We start from the raw sequence: 25,528 nt of genomic DNA, 5'->3' as shown, positions 1-25,528 counted from the left end.
ATTTAGCAGAAATTTCTTTCGTTATGCTAAAAATAGATTTTGTTAATGATACTCACAGGACAAACTATTATATTTAGTGCTATATGAATTAAGAATAACCGATTTGTTATTCACATAAAGCCAGAACCAGCGCCAGAGTTCGCATGGCCGCAGAATTTAGCGAAGTTAAACAGAAGTTTTTCATTGCGATGACAATGCCCAATCATCAATCAATTAACGGAGAGCGAAATCTGTAGTATGGTTCTAAATCCAGAAAATACAGCTACCGATAGTGAAGAAAGTAACAGAGAGGTTACTGAACGAGAAAAAATTTTGATTGACAAGTTATTCGGAATTCTCGACACAGCAATTACAGGACTTGAACTTAATAACTGAACAAGAAATTATATGTCTATAGTATTAGCAGAGAAAACAAATCAAACAACTCACATTGAAAGAAATGTTTAATAAAGTAAACATATAAATATTAAGCTCTTTTTCTTTTGTAAATTTTGATACCATTTAAATCATAAATGCTTCATTATTTCATAAATCACGATTTCATATTTTCAATTTTATAATTTCTACGTGTCATCTGAGTAGATTTAAAATGATCTATTATCCAGAAAAATCTCAAATCTGGGATCGCCGAAGTCCCGACCTCGGACTATGTACTGTATATATATATATATAATACGGAATGTATATTTTCAGTTAAACTTCTACCCAATAACTTTAGTAATTCAGGAAAATTAGTTTCAATTAGTTGTTTTCAGCTTTAAAAATATTAAAAATTTTTTTAGTTATTTTCAACTAATAATTGTATTGCCATTAGCAAAAATTATGCATTACTATCAACAACATAGGTTTAAACCAAATACTTAATTGTCTATTGAAGCTTCAAAACGTATTTCCGAACTTCACTTTTTCTCGGCTAGCGTTACCGAATTTGCCCTTGGCGACCTAAAATCGAAATGGAGCCAACAGATTTCCCGCGAAATCGATAACAGACCCTCTGCAGGAATAAACTCATAATCCCGATATCCCATTCCCATACATATAGTATGTGCAAAAGAGAATAAACTCCGTAGAAGGTGATAAAAAATTATTGATGGCTTAATTGAAACAAACACAGAAATTAAGCTAAGCAAAACCGTGCAAAAACAAATTGAAATAATAAAACGAAACTTAATTTTCATGTGAATTTTCAGCGCTGACTCTCCCATTCTAGAAATTTCAATTTGTTTCAGACAAAGACCACATTTAAGGATTGCCGTCCGTCAATATCCATTCTTTGTAGTCAGCTTGATGAAGCCACAGTTTATTGAAAATGCACTTTCCAGGCATTTGGATCCTATTGGCGTCGGAAGGTTTTCGGCCTTCCAGGTTGAGATTGCTCTAATTTTGGCAAATATTTTCAGAATCCCTCCCCCCTTTTTTTTTCTCGAGCACATTTATCATCACTTTCGCCTCTAAAGAAATTCCGGCTTCACGCTCTCGTCACAATCTGCCTAAATTTATGGATAACACCTGTTTCGAAAGATTGGGTAAATAGCCAATCAGACACCGATACTTTTGTTCGGGTAGCTAATTGTTTTTTTTTTTTTTTTTTTTATCGTTTGCAACGCAAATCCGCCAACAGATTGGTTAAGAGCCGTGTAATTTTAATTCCATATTCATGAGAAATCTTAATTCACACTTAGAATGGCAATCATTAGAAATGATAAGAAATGTCAAATGAGCAAAATTAAAGACCGTTTATTCATTTTGGCCAAAATTAAGGACTTTTAAGGACCAAAAATCCTTTTTGAAAAAATTAAGAACTTTTAAGGACTGTACGAACCCTGTTCTCCGAATACCGGCAGGTGTTGATTCCGATTGCGTAATATCACATATGGAAGAATTACGCCGCACGTATTGCGCAATAACGTTTGCGGTATTTTGCATTGATAATTAATTTTGATGTTCAGTCCGAGATTTGTTTATGAACACTTAAAAGAGTTTTACTATGCTTTCTAAGCAGAATATTTCTCAGTTCCGTTGGGTTTTATATGATGCACATATCGAAATATCAAAAATCATTTATTTAGCCTAAATTTAAATCTAAAGAACGGCTACAATATCCCCCACTCCTCTTTTTCCAGTTACTATCCGGAATATTCGGGAATTTCCGAGTATGCGGGTTAGTTAAGCTTTTACTGTTAAAGGATAATTGAATGAAGCAATTTCCCATCTTCTGATTTCAGAAATGTGCCTCTTTTTTACTTAAATTACTTTGCTTGGGATATATGTTAAGGGAAAACTGTTATGCAATGAAAATTTAGAAAATGTTCAAAATTTTGATTTAAGTTAAATTATTTAAATATTAATATGAGTGGGAAAAATAAATTGTATTTATTATTAGGTGCCAAACGAATACAATTAATATGGCTTATTATTATTTTTCTATATTTTCAACTGAAATATCATCATTAAATTTTGTAATATAGTTTAGTTCTGCATAGTTTTTTTTTCTCTCATTGTAAAATAATTCTGTAAATTGAACTGTCATTTAAAATTTAAAAAAAAAAAAAAAAAGTTAATTGTTTTCCATTGCTGAGGCAATGCTCATTCTCTTAATAAATATTGCATTGCTCATATTTTAAATTACAAGTCTAATTTTTCTTTTAAGGTTATGCAGTTGTGTATAATGTAATTAGACAGGTGCTTATTTTTTCCTTAAAATGTGCTTATTTTTTTTAACTAAAATGTGGCTAAGAACCCTGTATGAAACCTACTCATACACGCAGTCAGCAATTTGTAATTGAAAGATAGAACATTTGACACATTAAAAAATGTAATATAATAAAATACAAATAATTTTAAAACAACGCGGTTACAATTTGCCCATTCTTCCCTCTATTATTAGATTTTCATACGTTTACAATGAAAAAAAGAAATAGCAATTTCTTGCTAATTATTATTTTTTATATATATATTTCTATATGCAGAATTATAAAGTTATCACATTTTTCTATGATTTAAGATATCACATTTTAAAAATTTGTTATTTGAAAATCAATTCATAAATCATCTTAACGTATTCCCTTTTTCTCACTTTATTCACAAACAGTTACGAAAACATAGTACAACAAAAAGTGCATTATAAGAAGTGAGTTTCCATTTTCAAAGAGTTTCAGTAGAAATTGTAAAGGTGGGGAATGCTGCAGTTTGCATCTTTTTTTAACAAAAGAATGAAGGGATTTTTCGTCCAGGATCAGGTTTATGCATCTTCAGAAATTTAAGGCCCCTTAGTGCAGAAGGCCTTCACAGTCCTGGATATTTGTTGCACTTTGTGCAATTGATACAAAACGTTTTTTCAGTCATGTTAAGAAATCACAAAGAATCACAGAAATATAGAACTGATAAGGCTATATATTGCAAAAAGGTACACAGGTCCAAAATATATATTAAATTGGCATTTTATATCATAAATAATGAACTATAATAGCATAATCTTTCACAAAGAAAGTTTCCAGACAGAGGCAAGTGAAGACCACCTGAAGTGGTTGGCAAAGCAAACGTCTGAGCCTGAAGGCTGGACTAGTTCTTTAGGTGATCTTAATGCTGGTAGAATTATATTTGGTCCCATATCGTTTTATTCTGTAGCAATAGATAACTGTGCAAAACCTATTAGAGCTTTTTCATCAGGCACCTCAGAAGGATTAGGACCAGGATTCTGCAACAGAAATTTACAGATCTTTTAATAACTGAGAATTTCATGGGGAGGAGAGAACATATTAAGCATTTTAAAACTACTCACCAAGGCAAAGACTGCAGATTTTAATGACAAATTATCCACAAGTTTCTGAAGATTAGCAGCAACTGTAAAAGGAAGAAAGGACTTCTCAGAGCTAAGGAAATTATAATTGATCATGAGATTTGCATATGTTTTCTAGCATAGGGACTGGCAATTCAGTACCCACCGCTCAAATTTAAAATTTTAGATATTAAATGAATAATTCATATTTTAACAAAAAAAACAATTCAGTGATGTCTAATCTAAACTTAAAACATAACTATACAACAATGAACTATATTCTGTCTCCATTATCTTCATACACTCCACTTAAAATGAAGTACAGTCTTTCTCCATTATCCTCGTATACTTTTGTCCAACAATGACATGGTACATTTTACATCTGTAGCCTCTGTTCATATATAAGCTTTCATTTCATGAATTTGTGTTTCGAGTTGTAAGCAGAAGATGGCATTTCTCTCTTATAAAACTGCAATTTCTAAAATTATGCTCTCCAACTAGAAAAGGTTGTCAATCCTTGTTCTAGAATTTTACATAATGATTTATGGAATTGTTGTTTTTCTGTCTATAAACTAAATGAAAGTTTTACAAGTTTTCTGCAATACATATAAAGCATTTCACACAACTTCATTAATAGCTACTAATCCTCCTATAGTTAGTAAGCTGGCAGGTAGTGCATAATATTAATCTAGTGAATCTTAAGTTTTTATACCTTGAAAATATCAAACATATTCATACTAGGTTAAAAAGTTAAATTTCTCACCCCTCTTAAATTACGGCTCTGTAAGTTTTCAAACATACAGAGCCGTAATTTAAATGAACACTGTAACTAAATGAAAGCTTTACATATCCTATAGTTACAATTTCTGAAATATGCCCTCCTACTAGAAAAGGTTGCCAATCCTCGTTCTAAGATTTTACATAGTGATTTATGGAATCGTCATTTTTCTGTCTATAAACTAAATGAAATCTTTACAAGTTTTCAGCAATATATATAAAGCATTTCACACAACTTCATTACTAGCTGCTAACTCTCCTATAGCTAGTAAGCTGGCAGGTAGTGCATAACACTAATCTAGTGAATCTTAAGTTTTTATACCTTGAAAATATCAAACATATTTATACTAGGTTAAAAGTTAAATTTCTCACCCCTCTTAAATTACATAATTAAATTACGGCACTGTAAGTTTTCAAACATACAGAGCCGTAATTTAAATGTCATCAGCTGTTCCCAAAATTTTCCGAGTTGCTTTTTTTCATGGTGCCCTACCACAAATTGTATGAGATTTTAAAAAAGTCATTATTGAATTATTTAAATTTTTTTAACTTTATTTAAAAAAATTTTAATATTAAATAATTACTGCGATAGATGAGCCTACAAATCATGGCACATTTTCTTAATCGTGGAGATAAACTGGACATGTCCACCTTCATTTCCTCTTCCATGTTAATTTTTGTTCTACTTGCTTATATTTTTTATTACAGCAGCTGCCGAAAACCAAGCTTCACAAAAATACATCAAAAATGGAAATAAAATCAACAGAGCCTATCACTTACAAGGGTATATTAATCTTTTACTGAAATTCAAAATTCTGTGAATTCCGTGCTGTTAAATTTTGCTTTTCAGACTGTTGTCACAAGATATTGGTAAGATTATTTGACAAAATTATCTTCTGTAAAAATTAATTCAGATGGGGAACTAGTGCTAAATGCATGAATCCATGCAAAACCTATCAAAATTTTAATTGAGAAAGATCAAGTTCATTTGATATCAAGATTTGCTGCAATGTTAAAAAATAATCTTTGTCTGCATTTTCATTCAGTTTTGCAAAAATATGCCAATTTTATTAAAACTTCGGCACCAGCAAAATCTTCTGCATCTTTGTATCCTTCCTCTTTAAGTAAAATATTACCACTACCTTTCAGTGGACGTGTTTTTATAAAATTCACCACACTTGGGAACTACTGTTATACGCAATTCAGTATAATTAAACACTGAACTGCCAAATTCAGAGATGTAGCTTTAATTAATGTTATGCTAACGAAGAAGGAAGTAGATCCAAATTTAAACAAAGTATTGCAAGAGACAGTTTCTTAATCTTGTACGAAGAAGAAGTAGATCCAAAGCTAAACAAAGTATGCATCTACATATAAAGATTGCAAGAGACAGTTTCTTAATCTTGTACCTCTTAAATTTTAAATAGCTACTTACCAACTATTATATCTTTGCCATCTACCAAACCAGCACCAACAAGTTCTGCTGCAATACCATCAGCTGTATCTAGAAACATTTCAAAATTCTAAAACAACATGTATTGCATCTATCCATTAAAAAAGTATCTATATACCACATCCATTAAAAAGTTCATTATATATTGCAATCCATTAAAAAAAGTGCTCACTGCATTTTGAATTAAATGTTTTACTTTTTAATACAAATGGAAAAGCTGAAAAAAATATTTATGATGTTTACCTTTTATTAATACATTTTAAAATTAATTATACTCATTTGCATGATTCTGATAGTGCCATTACCATTCATTCAGTAAATACAGTACTTCGGCGATTCCGGATTTGGAATTTTTCTGGATATTAGATCATCACTTTAAATCTAGTAAGGTGGCATATAATAGAAATTATAAAACTAAAAATATGAAATCGTGATTTATGAAATAATGCAGTATTTATGATCTATCAAAATTTACAAAAAAAAAAAAAAAAAAAAAAAAAAAAGCTTAATATTTATTTGTTTACCTTATTAAACATTTCTTTCAATGTTAGTTGTTTAAAGTTGCTTTGTTTTTTTGTGCTAATACTTTCTCTTAAATTCTGTAGACATAATCTCTTGTTCAGTAACACTGTAGAAGTCCTGTAACTGCTGTTTCTGTCACTTTCTTCGCTATTGGTAGCGGTATTTTCTGGATCTAGAACCATACTACAGATTTTGTCATTCATTAATTCATTGACGATATATAAGCACTGGCATCACGATGAAAAACTTCTTTTATATTTTCATTTATTACCACTTCTCCACATTTCTTTACAAAATCCGGTAACTGAAAAATTTCACCTTTGTTTTGCGATATCCGAACACCTTTAAGCGGCTGTCATCATCAAATTTAGCTATCCTTCACTATACATATTTGGCCATGCATCATGAGCTTGGCGACTAACGACAAATTGTTCCGTTAAATTTTATCTTGCTTCTATTGCGCACTGAGACAATTAACCCTGAATTGTATTAGTTTAGTTATTTATTACACTTATGTCTATTTCTTGCATATGCTTATCAGAGTTCTGAATAAATAAATTCCCACATATACTTAAGCTTTGTTGAGGCCTGGCGCTAGATATCTTACCGCCTGATGCCGTCTCTGTGGGTCTTAAATTCTAAGAGGTTTGGCTATATGAGCCCTGGCGCTGGTTCCGGGTTTATGTGAATAAAAAATCAGTCATTCTTAATTCAAATTGCCCTAAATGTAATTTTTGGGTCTATCAGCATAATCAACAAAATATATTTTTAGCATATGAAAAGAAATTTTTGTTAAATTTTTCCCCATCCGTAATCACTGCCAAGCGTAATAATGTCAACATAAAAGGTTACCATAACCTCTTTATTATTCAATTACTAACATTAAAAAAAAAAAAAAAATGTTTAGGCATCGCTACAGTCATCACTCAAGTTGTCATATTTTGATAAACATGTTGTGATGAAAGAAAAGTATAATAAATAATGATTCACCAGGTTGGCGTCAGATCAACGATTCATCTATGTGGAATATTTCGGTTTGAAATGTGTGCCAAGCAAATACGCAGCAATGGAGCCAAATCACTGATCGTACAAATTTATGCTAAAATGATTGCTTCTTCAATAACAAGGTATTTTATTTAGTGTCGAAGTTAAATTAAGAATCTGGACTCTCCAGATGTTTTTTATTATGCGTGGAGAGGTGAATCAAATGAGCATGCGTAAAGCCTACGAGAAAAACAATTTTGGTGGTTTTGAGGACTGGATCATTCAGGATACTGGACTTTGCACTGTATTAATTATTTATAATTTTTCCCCTAACTTCTGTGAAAAAGACAATTTAGCCAATTTTTTATTTACAAAATTCATTCCAAATCTATAATATGCAACTACTATAATAGCTATTTTAAAAACACTGAAAAATTAAAATTTTCCTTCACTCCAGTTCTTTTTAAAGCATGATTAAAAGTAGTTGTCATATTAACCAATTGCACTAAAAAGACGTGCCACGCACGTCGAGATGCTTTTGTCTCAAACCGCGCGCAAAAATGAAAATAAAGTGGTGCAAACGTCGCCTAACAACGAGATTGTTTATTTCTCAAGTTACAGCTCTGGATTGCACATGCAGACGAGGAGCGGTGTAAATGAGACACTTTACCGCTTGTTATATTGTAGCGCACGGCACCGCAACCATAAAGTTTAGTCGTAGCACAAGTGGTTAAAGAAATTAGATAGTGAGCTTCAGTATTTATGGCAGCTCATTGTATTATTTGTTACATCTTAAATTTAGAATTGTTTGACTGAACATTTGATTAAACAAATGTAATAAAGAAAAACAATACTTTTGGTTTACTATTAAAATCACTAAATATTTTCATGAAATTACATTAGGTGAACTCATTAAAATCATTATATATTTCCCTTTTTTATAATAACTATTTCAAGCTGGCCAAATAGGCAGCTTCAGTAAATCAAATCAAAATAATATCAAGCATACACACAACTGTAAATGAAATGTACAATTTACCTCTATCTGGAAGAAATTCGAACCTAATGTCATTTAATTCCTTTTTTTGGTTCCTGCAATTAGAGGGGGAAAAATCAACTTCTGCACATTATTATTAAAAAGAACATGGTAGCATAATTTAAAATAAATGCAGCTTAAAATATATGCTTGTCGGCAATAATTATTGCCTAATACATATTTTATATCGCAAAATTTCAAGATAACATGCTTTCATCTTCATAATTGAGCTTATGAACAGTTTTTAACTATTTGCAGGCTGCAGAGAAATTTATCTTACAATTTTTTTTTTTTTTTTTTTTTTTTTTGTCCCTACTTATTTTAGTGCAGGACAAATGAACCTCTTTTTCAAAATTTGGAAAATACGTATATATATTTATTTAAATTTAATGCAAACAAATAAATGATTAATTATTGTTGCACACTAATCTACAATATCATTTAAATTCTGAGAGCATATGTAAATTAAGTGCAAGTATTAAAATTTAAACCTAAAAAATTTATTTATAAAAATGCATAAGTGAATGATTGCTGAGCAGGCAGGAGACAGACTTATCAAGGGAAAGTTGTCTCCAAATCTAACTCTTCAATCATTCAATTCGTATTTCGTCATCCAGGTAGGCAAGAGTAAAAGTAAAAACCAAAAGTAATTCCAAATGTGGTGAATTACTAAAAAGAAATTTAAGCAAGTGGAATTTTGAGAAATTAGCAATTAAAAGGCCAGAATTAAAATTAAAAAATAATAAATAAGAGTAGAAAACCAAAGTAATTTAGAAACTCTTGCCTACAGAATCTTCCCCCGACACAAATTATGCATATAAATCAAAAAGAAACTAGACATTATCTATAAAAAGTTGAATTGTCTGCATATAGATGAATCAAAATTTGATCTGGAATCAGAAGATCTATCAATAATATGCTATCTCTACTTCTGTTTTTCAACTGTTCTTGAAAAGTTGGATACTGCCTCTTACAGAAATGTCAATTAGTATTCTTTGGTGCATTTGATGATTTAAACTGAAGGTATAGAGCACTGCTGCAGAGTTTGTATGAAGTCATATCCCTTAGAAAAGTATTATTTGTTTCCTATAGATTTAAGGGTGCCCCTTGTATTATCGCAAAGTAGTTTTTCATTTAGGGTAACCTGAGCAGTTGAATGTTATGGAAACCCTATTATGACATAATTGGTTGCGTGACTGCAATGAATTTGAATGATGGGAAAAAATTTGTAAGGGCTTGTGGTTTGTCTTGGTTAGGAAGTTCCTTCCTTGTTTTGCGGTTTAGACGGTAAAATGGCTGAAAAATGTGAGATTAATTTGAAGTTTCTGTACGATTAGGAACAAAAGGGGAAAAGAGCATTAATTGACTGGTGTGTAAATAAAGGTTTACCTGGACACATTATAAGTGTCCTGTTTGTACGAAGGAAATGTGTATGGTCGAACGTCGGAGGATACTGACACTACGGAGGATATTTTTTACTCTTGTCTTTGTGAATTTATATGGCAATGCCAGTATACAGATTCTAGTTCAGATAATTTTAGGAAGTTTTTGGATGCTGTTAAGGAATTTTGACTGAAGACAGGAAAATTTCTAATAAGGTAAGTGGATATTTCCTTTGTGTAGTGCTAGGATGATTTTTTTTTTTTTTTTTTTTTATTTGATTGTTTCATTTAAAATGTAGTTTACTGAGATTACATATTTTTAGCGGCTCCTTTGACTTTTTAAGTGAAAACAGATCGATGTGTACATGGACAAAGCCAAGGGAGTGCGCAATGCCAAGTTTCTGCAATTCTCTGATGTTTTTTAAGTGAAAATAGGTTGCTGTGTATACTGCGGGAAAAAAAAGGGGTGGACAGTTTTATTTCTCCCATTCTACTGGGCCAGTTGACAAAATTCAAATTGCGTTTTTCACGTCTCGAAAGTGCAAATTAAGATATATGTTAGATTTATATATAGCATTGTTCTAACATATAGGTATTTTGACACAAAATAGGACTTTTTCTGAAATAACATACCAATTTTTCCATACTTCAATTTTATGACTCAAATTATTAAATTTTGTACAAAATTTACAGAGAAATTCAATATCTTGTTGCAATTTTTTCAGTTTGTGCCAAGAATAAATCACTTGGCAAACTTCTTAATATATGGCAGCTAATTTTCCTTTCCCTTCCATTATGCCAGAGTGGAAAAAAAAAAAAAAAAAAAAAGACCTTGTTCCTACCTTTTTTACATTGTGCATGAGCGGGAAAAAAAGTCACATCATTCTTACATTCAAATAATTTTAGCAAACTGTCTAAACCACATTTGATATTTTATCACTTTCAACAAATATGCCAAATTTCAAATCGCGCCAATATATAAATTCACATATATCTTCGGAAATTTTGAATAAAAAAACTAACTTTTTGCAGATATGCTTAGAAATATGTCTACTTTAAGATGATGACAAAAATTTTATAGATTATAATTAAAAAGTTTTTGAAAAATTTATAAAAATACAAATTTTAAAAATAAATCATAAAAAAATAGGTGAATTATATTTGGAATGAACTTAAATTCCAAAATGTGAAAGGAAGAATCAAATAAGTTTAATAAAAAAAGAGAGATTAATAAGTATATACCAAACTCAATTAACATTGAGCAGCTAAAATTTTGAGAGGCAATTTTTTTAAAAACTATTTGTGCGATTTTTACGAAACTTGGTAGTTTGGCGTAATTTGAGTCATAGAATCGAAATATGGACAGAAAAAGTCCGATTTTGCATCAAAATACCTATATGAGAACAATGCTATATATAAAAATCTAATACATATCCTAAGTCATGCTTTCGAAAGATGAAAGTTAAATTTCCTCAATCGGTGATTTTTGGTGCAAAAATTACAGCTACACAAAGCCAAAATAAGTCAAAGGAATTGCACAAACTTGGTATCCATGAGCTATTAAAAATCGCCAAGGGGCACCCGTAAATATATTTTTGCCATTTTTTTTTTTATTATTATTTCTCAAAAATGTGATATACATACGATTCCAAATATAAGTATATTGTATTCAACTTTTTTGTTACGAACACAAAATTGAATTTCTTTATATAAAATTGTGAGTCAATTAAAAGTACAACTTTTCCAGTTATTGGTGAATTAGTATTAGGCAATTAACTTTTGAAAACCAGATAAAATTAAGAAATAGTATAATATTTTTCAGTCAATTTTTCAATGCACTGTCTGAATGGTTTTAAAACCTAAAAATTATAAATATTTAAAATCTTTACATATTTTGCGAAGTTTAATTTAAAAAAAAAGTTAACATTATATAAAGTGAAAAACAGATGTGAACAAACTAAAAAAGGTAACATCCAACTTTCGTTAATTTTGGAAAGTTGAAATATTTACAAGAGTACATTACCTACAAACAATTAAAAAGAATGAATTACATACCGTATCCTTAAAACCAGATTAATTAGTTGAGGACTACTAGATTCATTTGTCTAAAATAAATAAATGCATATGAATAATAGAAATTTACTGCATAACAAAACATATGACAAATTTCTAAGATCATGAACTTTCTATAAGCTCCAAAAATAATTCTAATTCAGAATAAAATCACTACCAGGCTATATAAGTTCTCTAATTTCATATTAAATATTATAAAAAATGACAAATCCCTCATTATTTCTTGGTTTTTTGCCAACTTATAAAGAATATCCTGCTAAAATTACCGAAAAACGTTCAGTTGATGAATTGAATTTCAAATTGTCAAAAACATAATTCATAATTTCTTTATTCCTTTTCTAAAACTTTGTTCTATACATGTGTATCACTTGGAGTTTTTTTATATAAATAATGATAATAATAATTAATAATTTTGAATTAAACATAATCAGATTTCGTTCCAAATCTACTGAAGGGGCAGTGTCTTGTGCCTAAAATTTATTCAGATCCTATAGAATTTGCCTGCATAATTTACCATTATAATGACATTTTTGGATTTGTATTATTATTATGTACATTTTATCATCAGAGATTATTATTTATCAGTCTGGTATTTACATGAAAATCAGATGTAAGACAAATGAATTTTATTTTCATATAAAGACATATTCCTTTAAATAATGAAATGCCAAGGGAATTTAAACAGTAACAACAAAACTAACTGAAAAAGCAGAATAAATATTGAAAAATTCTGTAGGATTTAAAAAAAAAAAAATACTGTCATTCCTTTTACAAACAGAATCAGTATCTGCTTTATGTCTATTATAGCAATGTAGTTTCAAATTTGAAAGACAACTTACTAATGTGGCAACATTTTCTTGATAAGCACTTGGTTCAGAACTAACAACTGTATTTTGATCTTTAGGAGGAGTAATTTCATTTGAAACAGGTGTTACATTACATGGAAGACTATCTGACTGCGTACTAGGAGGCTGAGCTTCAATTTTTTGTGACTCGCTCTCTGCTGAAAGCTGTTCAATTTTGTTGCTAGGGGTATCCTAATGAGAAAAGAAAATATATATATTACTTGGCATATGTAAGTTGAAATACGCAGAGAATGCTTCTAAAAATATTCTGCAATTTGCCATTTTGTATGTTGCAAGATTAAGACATGACTTTTTCCCTTTGTAAAAAGTATTATCATATGACTTTAAAATTTTGTATATTCATGGTTCCCTAAAGTCTGAAGAAATGTCATCAGTAATAGCTTCCTTAATCCTATTTATTTATCCTAAAAAGAGGTTTGATACTAATTACTTGGAAAATAAATTATGGTTTTTTTTTTTTTTTTTTTTTTTTTTTTTTTTTAATTATTGACCCCCCATTCAAGTTCTAACATTTCTTTTGCTAATTAAGTTTTATGCATATCAAGCACATGCTACTTAACCTCCAAGAGCAAGCTATAATGAAAACAAACGCTGGACATGTTTTTTATTCCTTTTACATGTTTTTTATTTTTGCTCTCATAACTTTTTCATTCAATTTATAAAATAGCTTTAAATTTTTCAACAAGTAACTTTAAATCTCATAAATAAAGAAATACATTAAAAAAATTTGCAAGAAGAGTACAAAAGTGCCCAATGAACACATAACAACAGTGATTAACATATAACCATTAATATGCTAAAAATTACTTCACTAGTTAAAGCTTTGTTTCAACTAAGAAATTTTAAAATTGCATATTTTAATGTTGTTAGCTACATAAAGAAATATGCTATTGTTGAATCAGATGGCTAAAATTTTGCATGCAAATTTATGAAAATAATTCAATGAATTAGTCAAACCCGAGAAAACATTTGGCTGACATTTAATAGCCATACCTTCTTATGTTTGTTAGATACCAAAATAGGCATCAAACAATGTAATATTTTTATAGAAGTACAACACATACAGAGGTTTCATTTTTCTCTTCACTTTCTTCATCTGATGACCAGACCCAGTCACCGGCTTCTGTTCGATGAAGACGGCCACTAGTACCAGGAACTCTTTTTGTATTTTTCAGCTGAAAAATAATAAAGCCTTATTCTGGTAAATTTAGAGTCGACTACACTAATGACTTATTACAGCACAAATGTTACACAAAACAAGTAGAGGTAGGTATGCTGCATAAAAATGCTAAGTGCAAAGCTCAGTAAGTATTCCATTATTAAAATTGGCCTATACTTAAAAAAAGGGAGGGGGGAAAGAAGGAGAATGGAAGTTGTTAAAGCTTTTCACAATTTTTTTTTTCTTAATCCCAGAGAAAACAACAAAGACAAAATAATAATAATAACTTTAAAAAAAGATATGTGCTTCTTAGAGAGAAGTTAGGTCATCATATTTCATTTTCAAATATGATATTTTCGGTTAAATTTAAAAAACATTTAAATGTTCCAGTAAAAATTTTAACCCTCAGCTATCTGCTGATTTTTGTACCAATACCTATCAGCAACTCTGGCACATTTTTGTAGCACAGTATCTCAGAAGAAGTCTTATTTTGTGTGGAAAGAATTACATGTGCTTGTGAATGTTTTTGATCTTATGTATTTTATAATAATGCATATTCCTCTTGCAAATGAAACAAAAATTTTGTAATTCACCATTATGTTTGAAAACAGCCCGCATGTGCATTCTGGGTTTACTTGGGCAAGTGTCACAGTACTCAGTTTGATGTCTGCCACCCCTTATCTTTCCTTTTTAAACATGCAATGCAGTTTCTCTTTTCTCATTATATGCAGCTTCTCATTGAATATTGTCTTGGAAGTTGATGTAAAAACTCTTGCTGTATCCTGAAGAAAATTTCCTACGAGCTGAGTGACTAACATTTTCCAATATCCTAAACGTCTCAGTGTTTTCTCATTTTTATTCAGCATTAGTTTTAGAGAGAATATATTAATGTTTCTGACCATAAAAAAAAGGTCACAAAATAATTTAACCTCAATAGACATGCTAGAGACTTAGCATGTTTTAACTAACAATTGGCAACACAGACAACATAGCGTAATCAGATAAAAAAACATTCGGAGCCACTGAAATGGCCGCTGTATCCATACCAAAGTACTAAGGGTTAAATTATCTTCCTTGTCAGTAAAACAAACTAACAACTAGTTTGATACCTCCTTATTGTTATAGCCCCCATTTTCTAAATGCCAAATAGGTGCCAGGATTATCACCAAGTTTGTGTTTACTTCTCATATATACTCTGAAGCTACAATGTTCGCACTATTGCTTTTAATATGGCATTCAAAAGCATTGTCTCGTACCAAGGACTTTTTAAATATGAATTATGGAAGAAAAGACTAATGATGATGGCCAATCATGCCCAATTGATTTTTACTCTGTCACTTAGGAACACCATAATCTTTCAACATTTTGTATATGAGCACCCAGTTTTGTTTCATATGCTCATCAATAGTATCAATAAATCAATGATTCTTCTTGAACATAGATGATGATTTTTAGCATTAGTGCGTCTGCCTCTATTTGGAAGATGAGCGAGAAAGAATTCACCAGTTTTTCAACACAACCAGCAAAATATCCAGTAAACCCTGCCAAATTCGTCTATTCCCCATACAAACAGATTTTTCATTTATGTCTAGAGCTTTTTTAAGGCCACCTATTCACTTATTTTGTTGTCGGATTAGATGTAGAGTATACACTTTTCCAATAAAACTCTCCCAGTCAACGCCAAGTTGTTCTTCCACCATCTAAGTGAACCTATTTTTATTCTAATAATTAGAGCCAAAAATTAGAAAAAAAAAATCTTTTTTAATTCAAGAAAAATCAAATTAATAAAAAATGTATATTTTAAACAAAATCAGTGCCTCAGTAATTTATATCCTTTTCGAGAAAAATATGTTCACTCAATACATTTAAGTAACATTTTAAAACAAAATTCAAGGTTTGTTATGACAATCAGAATTTTATAAAAATGTACTTAAATATTAAAAAAAACTCATTTTCAGAAACTTTTAGCAATTCAATAAAACATAACTTCTTTAAAATCTATTACTACATCCCCTCTCTAACTTTCAATAATTTACATTAACAATTTTTTTTTTTTTTTTTTTTTTTTTTTTTTTTTTTTTTTGAAATTTTGGTCTGCCCATGTATATGCTAAAATAAATGCTTCTTCGAACTCCAAATCTGTAAAAAGTATTTTTGTTACTAACAGACATGACGGGACCACAAATGCTCTGTAACGTTTATGTCAGGTGCGTTTGGAGGCCAAGACACTGAAATGTTTCTCGAACCACTCCCTGACGATTCGATCCTTAAGAAATGGTGCATTACCTTGTTGATAAACACCATTCCCTGCCGGAAATACTGTTGTCATGAATGGGTGAACCTGGTCCGCAACGACGTTCACATAGTACACAGACGTCAGGGATTGTTCTATGGGAATTATGGGTCCTAATGTGTTCCATGTAAACATTGCCCACACCATAACAACCCTGTCACTGGCTTGTCTCCATCCCACTGTGCATCCAGGAGCCAGGGTTTCATTTGGAAATCGGCATGTTAGCACACGTGCATTGATGTGGTGGACCAGAAAACATGATTCATGAGACCATGAAACTTTCTTCCATTCTTCTAATGTCCAATTCCAATGTTTCTTCGCTCATTTGAGATGCAGCTGGCGATGATTGACGTTCCCAGTCGCTAAGCCATAACGATTTAGCCTTTATCAAAGCCTGATAAATCAGCTGCTTTTCTTGTTATGTCGCTAATCGTGCTATGTTTGGAAAGACGATGCCTAGCTGCTTTATATACTCCAACATCAGCTGTGCATCCTGGGTGAGACCACTGTTGTAGATGAGGGTGGTCATAATGTAATGGCACTTCGGTGTGTATGTACATACATATTTATTTGTGCATGCAAATACATACACTTCTGAATCCGGTCCTGATAACTTAACTTTCAATAGTTAAGTTATTCAATAGTTAAGTGAATAAATATTACCTGAAAGTTCAGTTACTAATTCTTAAGTGCAAACAGTACAAAAATAATTACACGTAAAAAAATTTTATTACTTGCTTTAAACACAAAATAATAATTATAATAATAATAATTACTTGAAAATTAGTTCTCGTAGAAATGCTATGAACAGTGGTAGATTTTGCTTTCATTAAGAAACTTCATAAGTCTACAGCAATTGACACATAGGCCTGCTTTTAATAATAAGTTTTTCTAATGTGCCATTACTATTTCCTTGTCCTTATTTCTGCAAATCCTCTTGCACTCTGCACTGTTATAGGGAATTGTCAGGATGGCCAACATTCTTCTAAACAGTTTACCATACTTTAAAATTCAATCAACACCTTTTAGTTGTCCAATTTAACTCTATTGGGTGTCAATCCTAGCTAGTTTTATAATTTTATTCAAGTTTTCTTATACTGTAAACTACAAAATTACAGCTTCAATTTATCAGTTGCAACACCAATATCATAATCTTTCATGACTAAATTAAGTAAAACTTGAAATGTATTCAAAAAATATCTTACATAAAAAAATGCATTTGCTAGAGCAGAAACATCTGCAACTTTAGCATACAAAATCACTTCATTGTTGATTGGAAATTCATGTATAGTATCTAATCACATACTTGGTAGAAGATTTTCAAATGTGGAAATAAAACTTAAATTTTGAAATAAACTTAAATTTGCAAATCTGAACTTCCTCCCCCCTTTTTTCAGATGCCTGCAACACCAGTCTTTAACACCATTTTTGCATACTTCATAAATGTTTCCAGACAGAACACTCATGTTTTTTAAATTTCTAATTTTACACGATTCTATGCTTGTAAATTTAAACTTCTGTTAACAGCTGAGAAATATGATAGCATATACAGTTCAAAATATTTTGCACTAAAAAGTAGAGATAGTGAAATTTAGAATTACTATTATTTACGGAATAACATACCTTTTGAGCTCGTATTTCAAGACTAGGTGCACAGGAAACTAACATCTGGATAAGATATTTACGATCCTGAAAATGAGGAAAACAAATAATAATAAAAGAAAAAGCTATAAAACTGTGAAAAATTAAACATCAAAACGCACATAAAAGTCTCATAACACTTACTTAAAATTATATTTATAAAATTTAATTTCAAATTCAAGAGAAAAATCACTTAAAAGCAAACACATACAGTATATTTCAATAACACAATAAATAATTATTCAAAAAATTCCCAGATGGCAATGAAATAAGAACATATGTAAGAAACATTTTTTTAAAACATTAGTCTTATAAAAGCGAATTTACACAAAATTATTATTTGATGTATGAAGTAATTTATGAAAGGGAATGTTTAATGTAGCCCTAAATAATTACAAATTATATACATACCATGAATAGTTAAATTTATGCAATTTTTAATTACAGAACAAATAACTTACCTTGGCTTTTTTGAAAAATGGATGCTTTAGGAGTTCTGATGCAGTAGGCCTAAAATTTAAACAATTAGAATCCTAAAATATTAAATATTACACTCAATGCTTTAATAATCATTACATTTTTATCATTAAAAAATAAATAGCATAAGGTAGCCAAAATGAATGACATTATGAAACACCTCTGAATTTTATTAACATTTAAAAGCTGCAAGTTAGCAATTTTTTTAAAACTAAAATTAAAAGTGGCTTATATAAAACCTTAAGATATACCAATACAAAGAAAAACTACATACAACTTCATTATACCGAGAAGATATTAGTAATAGTTTTGGAAGCTTTCAAGAACACCCGTTCTTTTTATAGATTACACAGTCCACTTCAGAATAATTTTCATCTTGAAAAGAAAAATTAAAAATACCAAAAGAACAACCCTTAGTTAAGAATAAGAATTTCTAGCTACACTGTTCAATTTAAGAAAAAAAGCAAACAAACGATATATTTTAGCATAATAAAATTACGTAAAATTCCTCACGAAGTTGGCAGTTAAATATTTCAAAATTATTATGCAACAAAGATTTTAAACAGGATAAAGAGAAAGACAGAATATGTTTAATCATAAAATAATAATAATAATAATAAAATAAATAAATAAAAATTAAAAAAAAATTGTATACCTTTTTGAAGGATCTTTCTGTAAACAATCTGCAATCATCTTTCGAATCGTTTTTCCATAATTCTTATACTGGTCCTTTTCTTCAGCTACAGTATCAATTGTAGGAGGGTCATTTTGTAAAGTCAGCATTAAAACCTAAAATTTTAAAGGTTATAAACATTATAATACTTTCTGCTAACACAATTTAAACACATTGTAGTTTAACTGGTTTTTTTTTTTTTTTTTTTTTTTTTTTTTTTAAATCTTATTTGGAAATACAGAAATTATTTCTAATATGAACAAGAACATTTATATATTTACAGATAAAATTAAATATTGAATTCAAAATGAAGTAACAGGTCTGATATATAAATGTTAGTAACAGATTTTGGGAAAGAAATATAAATGAAGAGTGAAATTTCAAACATAACATTTTAATATTCTCTTATTTTAGACCAATTTTTACAAGCATAGGTATTACTTACTCATACAATTTTAATATTTATAAAAAAGTCATATTTTCAATATAGAAACAGATAAAAAATGTAAAAAATTAAAAAATAAATAGAATTCATTTACCATATTTATTTACTTATTTCGGTACTTTTCCGTTTCGCCGGCGCAAATCTCGCCAAGCAGACTTTATTGGCAACAACATACAGTATACACATAAAAAATGTTAACAAATGTTAGTTCTAAGAACTTTTTATTTTGAAGGCATAAACATTTTTAAAACGTTTAAAATTTTGTAAAAAGCCAATAAATAAAGACAGTAAATTTGTAAAAAGCTACTAATTTAAGAATTTACTATGTTTTCATTTTTCAACATCCTGAATCGCCAGTTCTTATCACGTGACCCCAAGTGATCTTATCTCACGTAAACTATGCTACAAAAATTGAAGTCTTTCAAGTAATTACCTACATTAATTTCAAGTTAAATCATAATTTCGAATACAAGAATTATTTCAATTCGTACAAATAGCTTACTCGGAAATTATATAAAACTGCAGTGCTTTACTTCGCTAGTGCATTCTCATTAGAATTGATGAATTTAACCCTTAACTTTGCCTTTTCTATATTCTCTCAGTAGAATTGATAAATTTAACCCTTGACTTTACCTTCAGGTCAGCACTGTGATTGCATCCTAATTGACTTAATTACTGCGAATGGCCTTAAAGCATAAAACTGAACTACAGTCAAAAGTCGTTAATCCGGACTAGTCGGGACTTCGGCGATTCCGGATTATCGATTTTTCCGGATTATAGATCATCAGTTTAAATCTCGTAAGATGACATGCAGATATTCTAAAATTAAAAATATGAAACCGTAATTTATGAAATAAAGAACAATTATGATCTAAAGGGTATCAAAATTTACAAAAAAAAGTTAATATTTATTTGTTTACTTTATTACACATTTCTTTCAATGTAAGTTGCTTTGTTTTATGTGATAATACTTTCTCTTTAATTCTATAAACAGACATAATTTCTTGTTCAGTTACAAAGTTCCGCTGTTCAAGTCTCGTTAATTGTTGTGCCGAGAATACCGACTAACTTGTCAATCGAAATTTTTTCGTTTTCACTAACCTCTCTGTCACATTCTTCATGTCTTTATCCATTTTTTGCAGCAATTCCACTTTTTGTTTGATGAACATCGAAACATACTTTCGTTTTGTACGATCCTTTGGGAGCTCCAGAATCGGAAATTCTATTTGACGTAATCGAAAGTTCAAGTTTACTTTTATAGTATTGCTCTTACAGTCTTCAAAAAATAATAAGCTGGATCCAATTCAAAAATTAAGGAACAACGCAATCATCAACATTAACTGAAATCGATAATTTTAGCTTATACCGTCCGTTATACATAAAACGCGCACGTGAAAACGTATTCTTCGCTTGCGCACACTCATATGCGCAGTCGTAAAAGGTCTTACGAGCACGCGTAAACGCCTATGTGCATGTGTCAACGCGGCGCATGAGCAGAAAGTTTTTAGCTTTGAGGTCCGGATTATAGATCGTTCCGAATTATGGGTGTCCGAATTAACGACTTTTGACTGTATCTGGTAAAAATTCTATGTAATCGTTTGCCAGTATTGAAAGAAACAATCAATCTGATAAGAAATGGCTGAGACTCTTTCTGATAATGAGGTGTAAAAGTTACCAGCGAGGATATTCCGTTTGGCATCAGTTGTACCATTATTCGCGACTTTATCGCCTGCGCCGGCAAAACGGAAAAGTACCCTTATTTCAATACAGCAATACCTACACAAAATCTGCATGTAATATTTTTAATTATCAAGCAGATTATAAATAACAGAATAAATATAGTGAAAGGGAGGAGAAAGATAAGAAAGAACTGGGGAAACTTTGTCAAAAAATTTAAACTTATAAAATGTTTATGTGTTTAAATTTATGTGGCATGTTTAAATTTTTGTGCTAAAAAATTATCGTACTGGATAAATAAAAAATATTATTTTTGCCAGTTTCTTATATACCTTAATAGATAGTTCATAATTTTAGAACTGAAACTAGGGATAAAAAAAAATATGTATGTATATAAACTTGGTTACCTACATAGAGAAAAAGTAAAATATAGTTAATAACACAACATAAGAAAAACTGTCACCTTCATAGGAGGATATTTATGATATGGTGCAGTTCCAGTCACTAATTCAATGGCAGTTATGCCAAAACTCCATATATCTGCTTTAAAATCGTATCCAGTTACTTGTTCCATTACTTCAGGAGCCATCCAACAAGGTGTGCCCACAAATGTATGGCGCGACTTCTGACGAGACAAATCACCCCCTGTTGCCAACCACGAACTCACACCAAAATCTATCAAATGAGAGTTTGTCTAACTTGAAGATGCCTTTCAAAAATCACAAAAAAGATCAAGGGCACATAACAATACATACATTATAACAAAATTAAATGAAAAAGTAACACCTACATTATGAGCAGAAAATGACCTAAAAGGTTTGTAAGGCAAATGGATGCATGAAATATTAATGATAGGCTATGTCAATCCTACAGAAATAATTTAAAGATACATTTTCCCTAACTGCTAAAAAAAAGCACAAAGAGAAAATACATATTTATGCATATATATTTCTATAACAGTGAAAGGAGAAGATAAAAAATTGAAGGTTCACAATCCATAATGTTAACTGCAATTTTATTACAAGGTTTCAAAAGCATACACAAAATGGAAAATTATTTGGGGGCCACACGATATTTTTGTACACTAGAAACCAAGAATATGTCAAAGGATGGAGGCTTAGATGACAAGAGTTTTAAGAAGAGGCATAATAGAACATTAATGTGTTTCAAATGTTTTCAGAACTCAAGACTCATATACAGATTTGAGCTGTGAAAATATCACCTGCAATTTGAACAGTTCCATCATCACCAAGCAAAATATTTCCAGCTTTTATATCCCTATGGAAATAAAAAGCTCTTTTAATTTCTAAAACAAGACAATGTGTCAAACGTGACCTTAAAAACTAAAGTAACTGCAAAATTAATCAGAGAAATTGGAAGACCAGAGCCTCAATATATTAAAAAAACTGCCCTCCATAAAATTTATTTTACATTTTATTATAATACATATTAAAAACATACAAAAACCTATAAGATTCGAATATTCATTGAACACCATTATAAGGGCAAGAAAATGCTAAATCCATAGATTATTTCAGACCAATAAAATACCTTCAGAATACTTTAAAAAAATGAATAATTTGTAAATAATATTCATACATAGTAAACTAATTGTAATACATTCATACATAAAAACTTGCATTATGTACAATGCAAAATACAAAATGAAATGCATTAAACATTTTATTCAGCATTTCTACAATTACAAATTAATAGGAAAAGATGTATACCTGTGAATTTGGCCATTGTTATGAAAATATTCTAAACCTTTAAGAACTTCTCTTAGAACTGTAGCAACAGTAGCTTCATCAAAAACACCATGTTTACAGTCTTCCATTTTCATTTTGTGTTTAATAATATCTAGTAATGACCCTAAAACATAGATGCAGATCAAATTACATTCAATTTAGCTTATTTTATCATTGTTCATTGTTATAAAAATATTACTACTTTAGTGTATAATACATGTCACTAATTTATACATGATAATGACATCAAGGTACTTATTTTATGCATTCAGTCTCAGAACAGATTTATAAATACAAACAATCATAAGGCAGTTGAAGCCAGCAACAGCAAGTGCACATACAAATTTCTTTCAATTAAAATTAATCTAATATAATCTATTTTTAAGCCTTAGTACAAAACATATCAGAAAAATAACTTTTAAAAATAATAATACATAGAAAAGTCAATTAATAAATTTCTGAAGGACAAAATGGCACACATTGCAAATCTTGTTTTTTTTATATTTTAATCTCAAACTATTTATTCAAAAGGCTTTCGAAAAATTTAAATGCAAAAGAATTAAAATTGAGCAATTTAAACTATTTTACCTCCAGCTAGAAGTTTGATTACCAGCCATAATTCTTCTTTCACGACAAAGGATGTGAAATAACTAACAACATTTTCATGATTGCAGGCACTCATTGCTTGTATTTCTTTCTGTTAATAGATAAAAATACAATTAAAATAATAATAATTATCCACACACCCATGAAACTGCAAAAACGTTTTGATGAGACAAGGCACGATGTTGCCAAAAAGAATTTATGCATCAATCCAGGTATGTGTGCAGCACATGTGTGTTTGAGTGGATTTGCATTTTAAAAATTCAATGGTCATTTTTCTAATTAATAATTCTTTTCACATTTAGATTTTTTTTTTTTTTTTTTTTTTCTTTTTGGTCTGTCATAAGAAATGGTAATGAAACTGTCGAGTTTGTCCTCTTTTATTTTCATTATGCTGAAGTGCGTGTCGAAGTTTCAACTGTTCTTTATTGATCTTCAGCTGGTTCCCAATGCTGAGGTTGTGCCTGATCCCAAATTTGTGCAATTCTCTGACTTGTCTCTTTTTTAAGCCAAAACAGACTGTTGTGTACAAGGGGAGAAAACCAATGGAAAAAAAAAAATAAATAAAATAAAATAAAATAAATAAATAAATAAATAAATAAGTATTCCTAAAACAAACAAAAAACAAGTGTTTTGCTTTTTTTTTTTTTTTTTTTTTTTTTTTTTTTTTTTTAATAAATATAAACAGACTGCATTGTTGAAATAAACATAAAGCACCCCAAATAAAAGTTTCTCTCCGAAATCGGTAACGAGTTCACAAATTTTCAATAGGGACACAATTCAACAGAAAGCATCAAATTTACTTATCCCGTTTTATTTTATGCAATAATTATGTCCACAAAACTTGTTATCATGAATTTTCTATCATAAGCTATTTGTAGATTTTAAGTATTTAACAAATTTTATACAGGCTTAGTTTGAAATAATGTCTGTGATTAATATGCATTATAATTTGAATTCTGAATAAAATGATATAATAAAACCAAATTGGCCTTTGAAAGTCAAAATGTGAAAACAGCAGTGGCAGTCAACATGTTAAAAAATAATCCAAATCAAAATATATGTATGTAAGATAAAAATGTATGAATCAGAATTATAATATAACTATAAACATTAATTCTTCCTCTCTATTCTAAAATCGTAATAACTTATCTGCATTGCATCATTCAAATGAATCATGCGATCTTACGTAACCGTTAATACCAGATGCCTCTTGACGACCAATCACCGAATTGTAAACCAAAACTTTTCTCTTCACGTGCTTCCATCTTTCATAACTATGTACTTCAGCTTTTGCTCTCTACTTTGCTAAGATGTAATTTCGCTGGCTTGATTTCTATCTCAACAATATCTAAAATGTAAATCTTCTGTGGAAAGGCACGACTAGAGTGCCAAGTGATTGTGGCCACAAATATCAATTGGAAATAAAAATGGAATTAAAACTGCTTCGACTGCCAAGTTCTTTAGATATTACCAAGTTAGCATTACTAGCATACTACACAATCAAATACTTCTTCACTGTGGATCTAAGCAAGCATCGACACTGCTCCGGCTTTTTCTTGTGATTTTATTATTACATGTATATGCATCTTTCGAGTTTAGAAAAGGAAGGGAGGAGCAACGATTTTCTAGCACTGATAAAAGAGGCAAATGGAACAAAAAAGGTTGAGAACCAATGTTTTAGATAGAGATATGAACTCAGCTCATGTGCTTGACTGCTGCTGAAAGAAATCGAAATAAACAGGTTAGAGCTACATCACTTATGATGTGACCGTGATTTAGCATTTCTTGTTCTTAGCTAGCCATTTAAACATCCTCAATAAAGAGCTGCAAGGAAAGAATAAACTTATCACTGTCACTTACCCTTATATTAGAGATTATATTTTTGGCATATTTAAAATCTGCTCTATTATTTCAAATGAAAAATCTCAACTATATGCA

At 30.0% G+C, this 25,528-nt stretch overlaps 1 protein-coding gene across 4 annotated transcripts in view; it reads right to left on the bottom strand.

The window, feature by feature from the left end:
- Positions 1–3,061: 3,061 nt before the first annotated feature.
- fray (oxidative stress responsive kinase frayed) overlaps positions 3,062–25,528 on the bottom strand; it is a 384,455-nt gene continuing 361,988 nt past the window's right edge. For all 4 annotated transcript variants that reach the window (XM_085815068.1, XM_035365925.2, XM_035365928.2 and 1 more), the window contains 14 exons: positions 23,573–23,681; positions 22,967–23,108; positions 22,459–22,514; positions 21,700–21,911; positions 19,097–19,230; positions 18,426–18,474; positions 17,947–18,012; positions 13,936–14,046; positions 12,845–13,042; positions 11,988–12,037; positions 8,554–8,606; positions 5,991–6,059; positions 3,782–3,843; positions 3,062–3,697 (listed from right to left, as the gene is read on the bottom strand). In XM_085815068.1, the coding sequence (XP_085671194.1) occupies positions 3,617–3,697; positions 3,782–3,843; positions 5,991–6,059; positions 8,554–8,606; positions 11,988–12,037; positions 12,845–13,042; positions 13,936–14,046; positions 17,947–18,012; positions 18,426–18,474; positions 19,097–19,230; positions 21,700–21,911; positions 22,459–22,514; positions 22,967–23,108; positions 23,573–23,681 (1,392 nt within the window). In that variant the 3' untranslated portion in view covers positions 3,062–3,616. The remainder of the gene's footprint in view (positions 3,698–3,781; positions 3,844–5,990; positions 6,060–8,553; positions 8,607–11,987; positions 12,038–12,844; positions 13,043–13,935; positions 14,047–17,946; positions 18,013–18,425; positions 18,475–19,096; positions 19,231–21,699; positions 21,912–22,458; positions 22,515–22,966; positions 23,109–23,572; positions 23,682–25,528) is intronic.

Source organism: Stegodyphus dumicola, chromosome 4 (assembly GCF_044657685.1).
Source record: "Stegodyphus dumicola isolate Sdum_Otavi_A_Nest chromosome 4, ASM4465768v1".
In the NCBI taxonomy this organism is placed as follows: Eukaryota; Metazoa; Arthropoda; class Arachnida; order Araneae; family Eresidae; genus Stegodyphus; species Stegodyphus dumicola.
The sequence above is the reverse complement of the archived record's forward strand: the minus strand, read 5'-3'. Positions and strand labels throughout refer to the sequence as shown.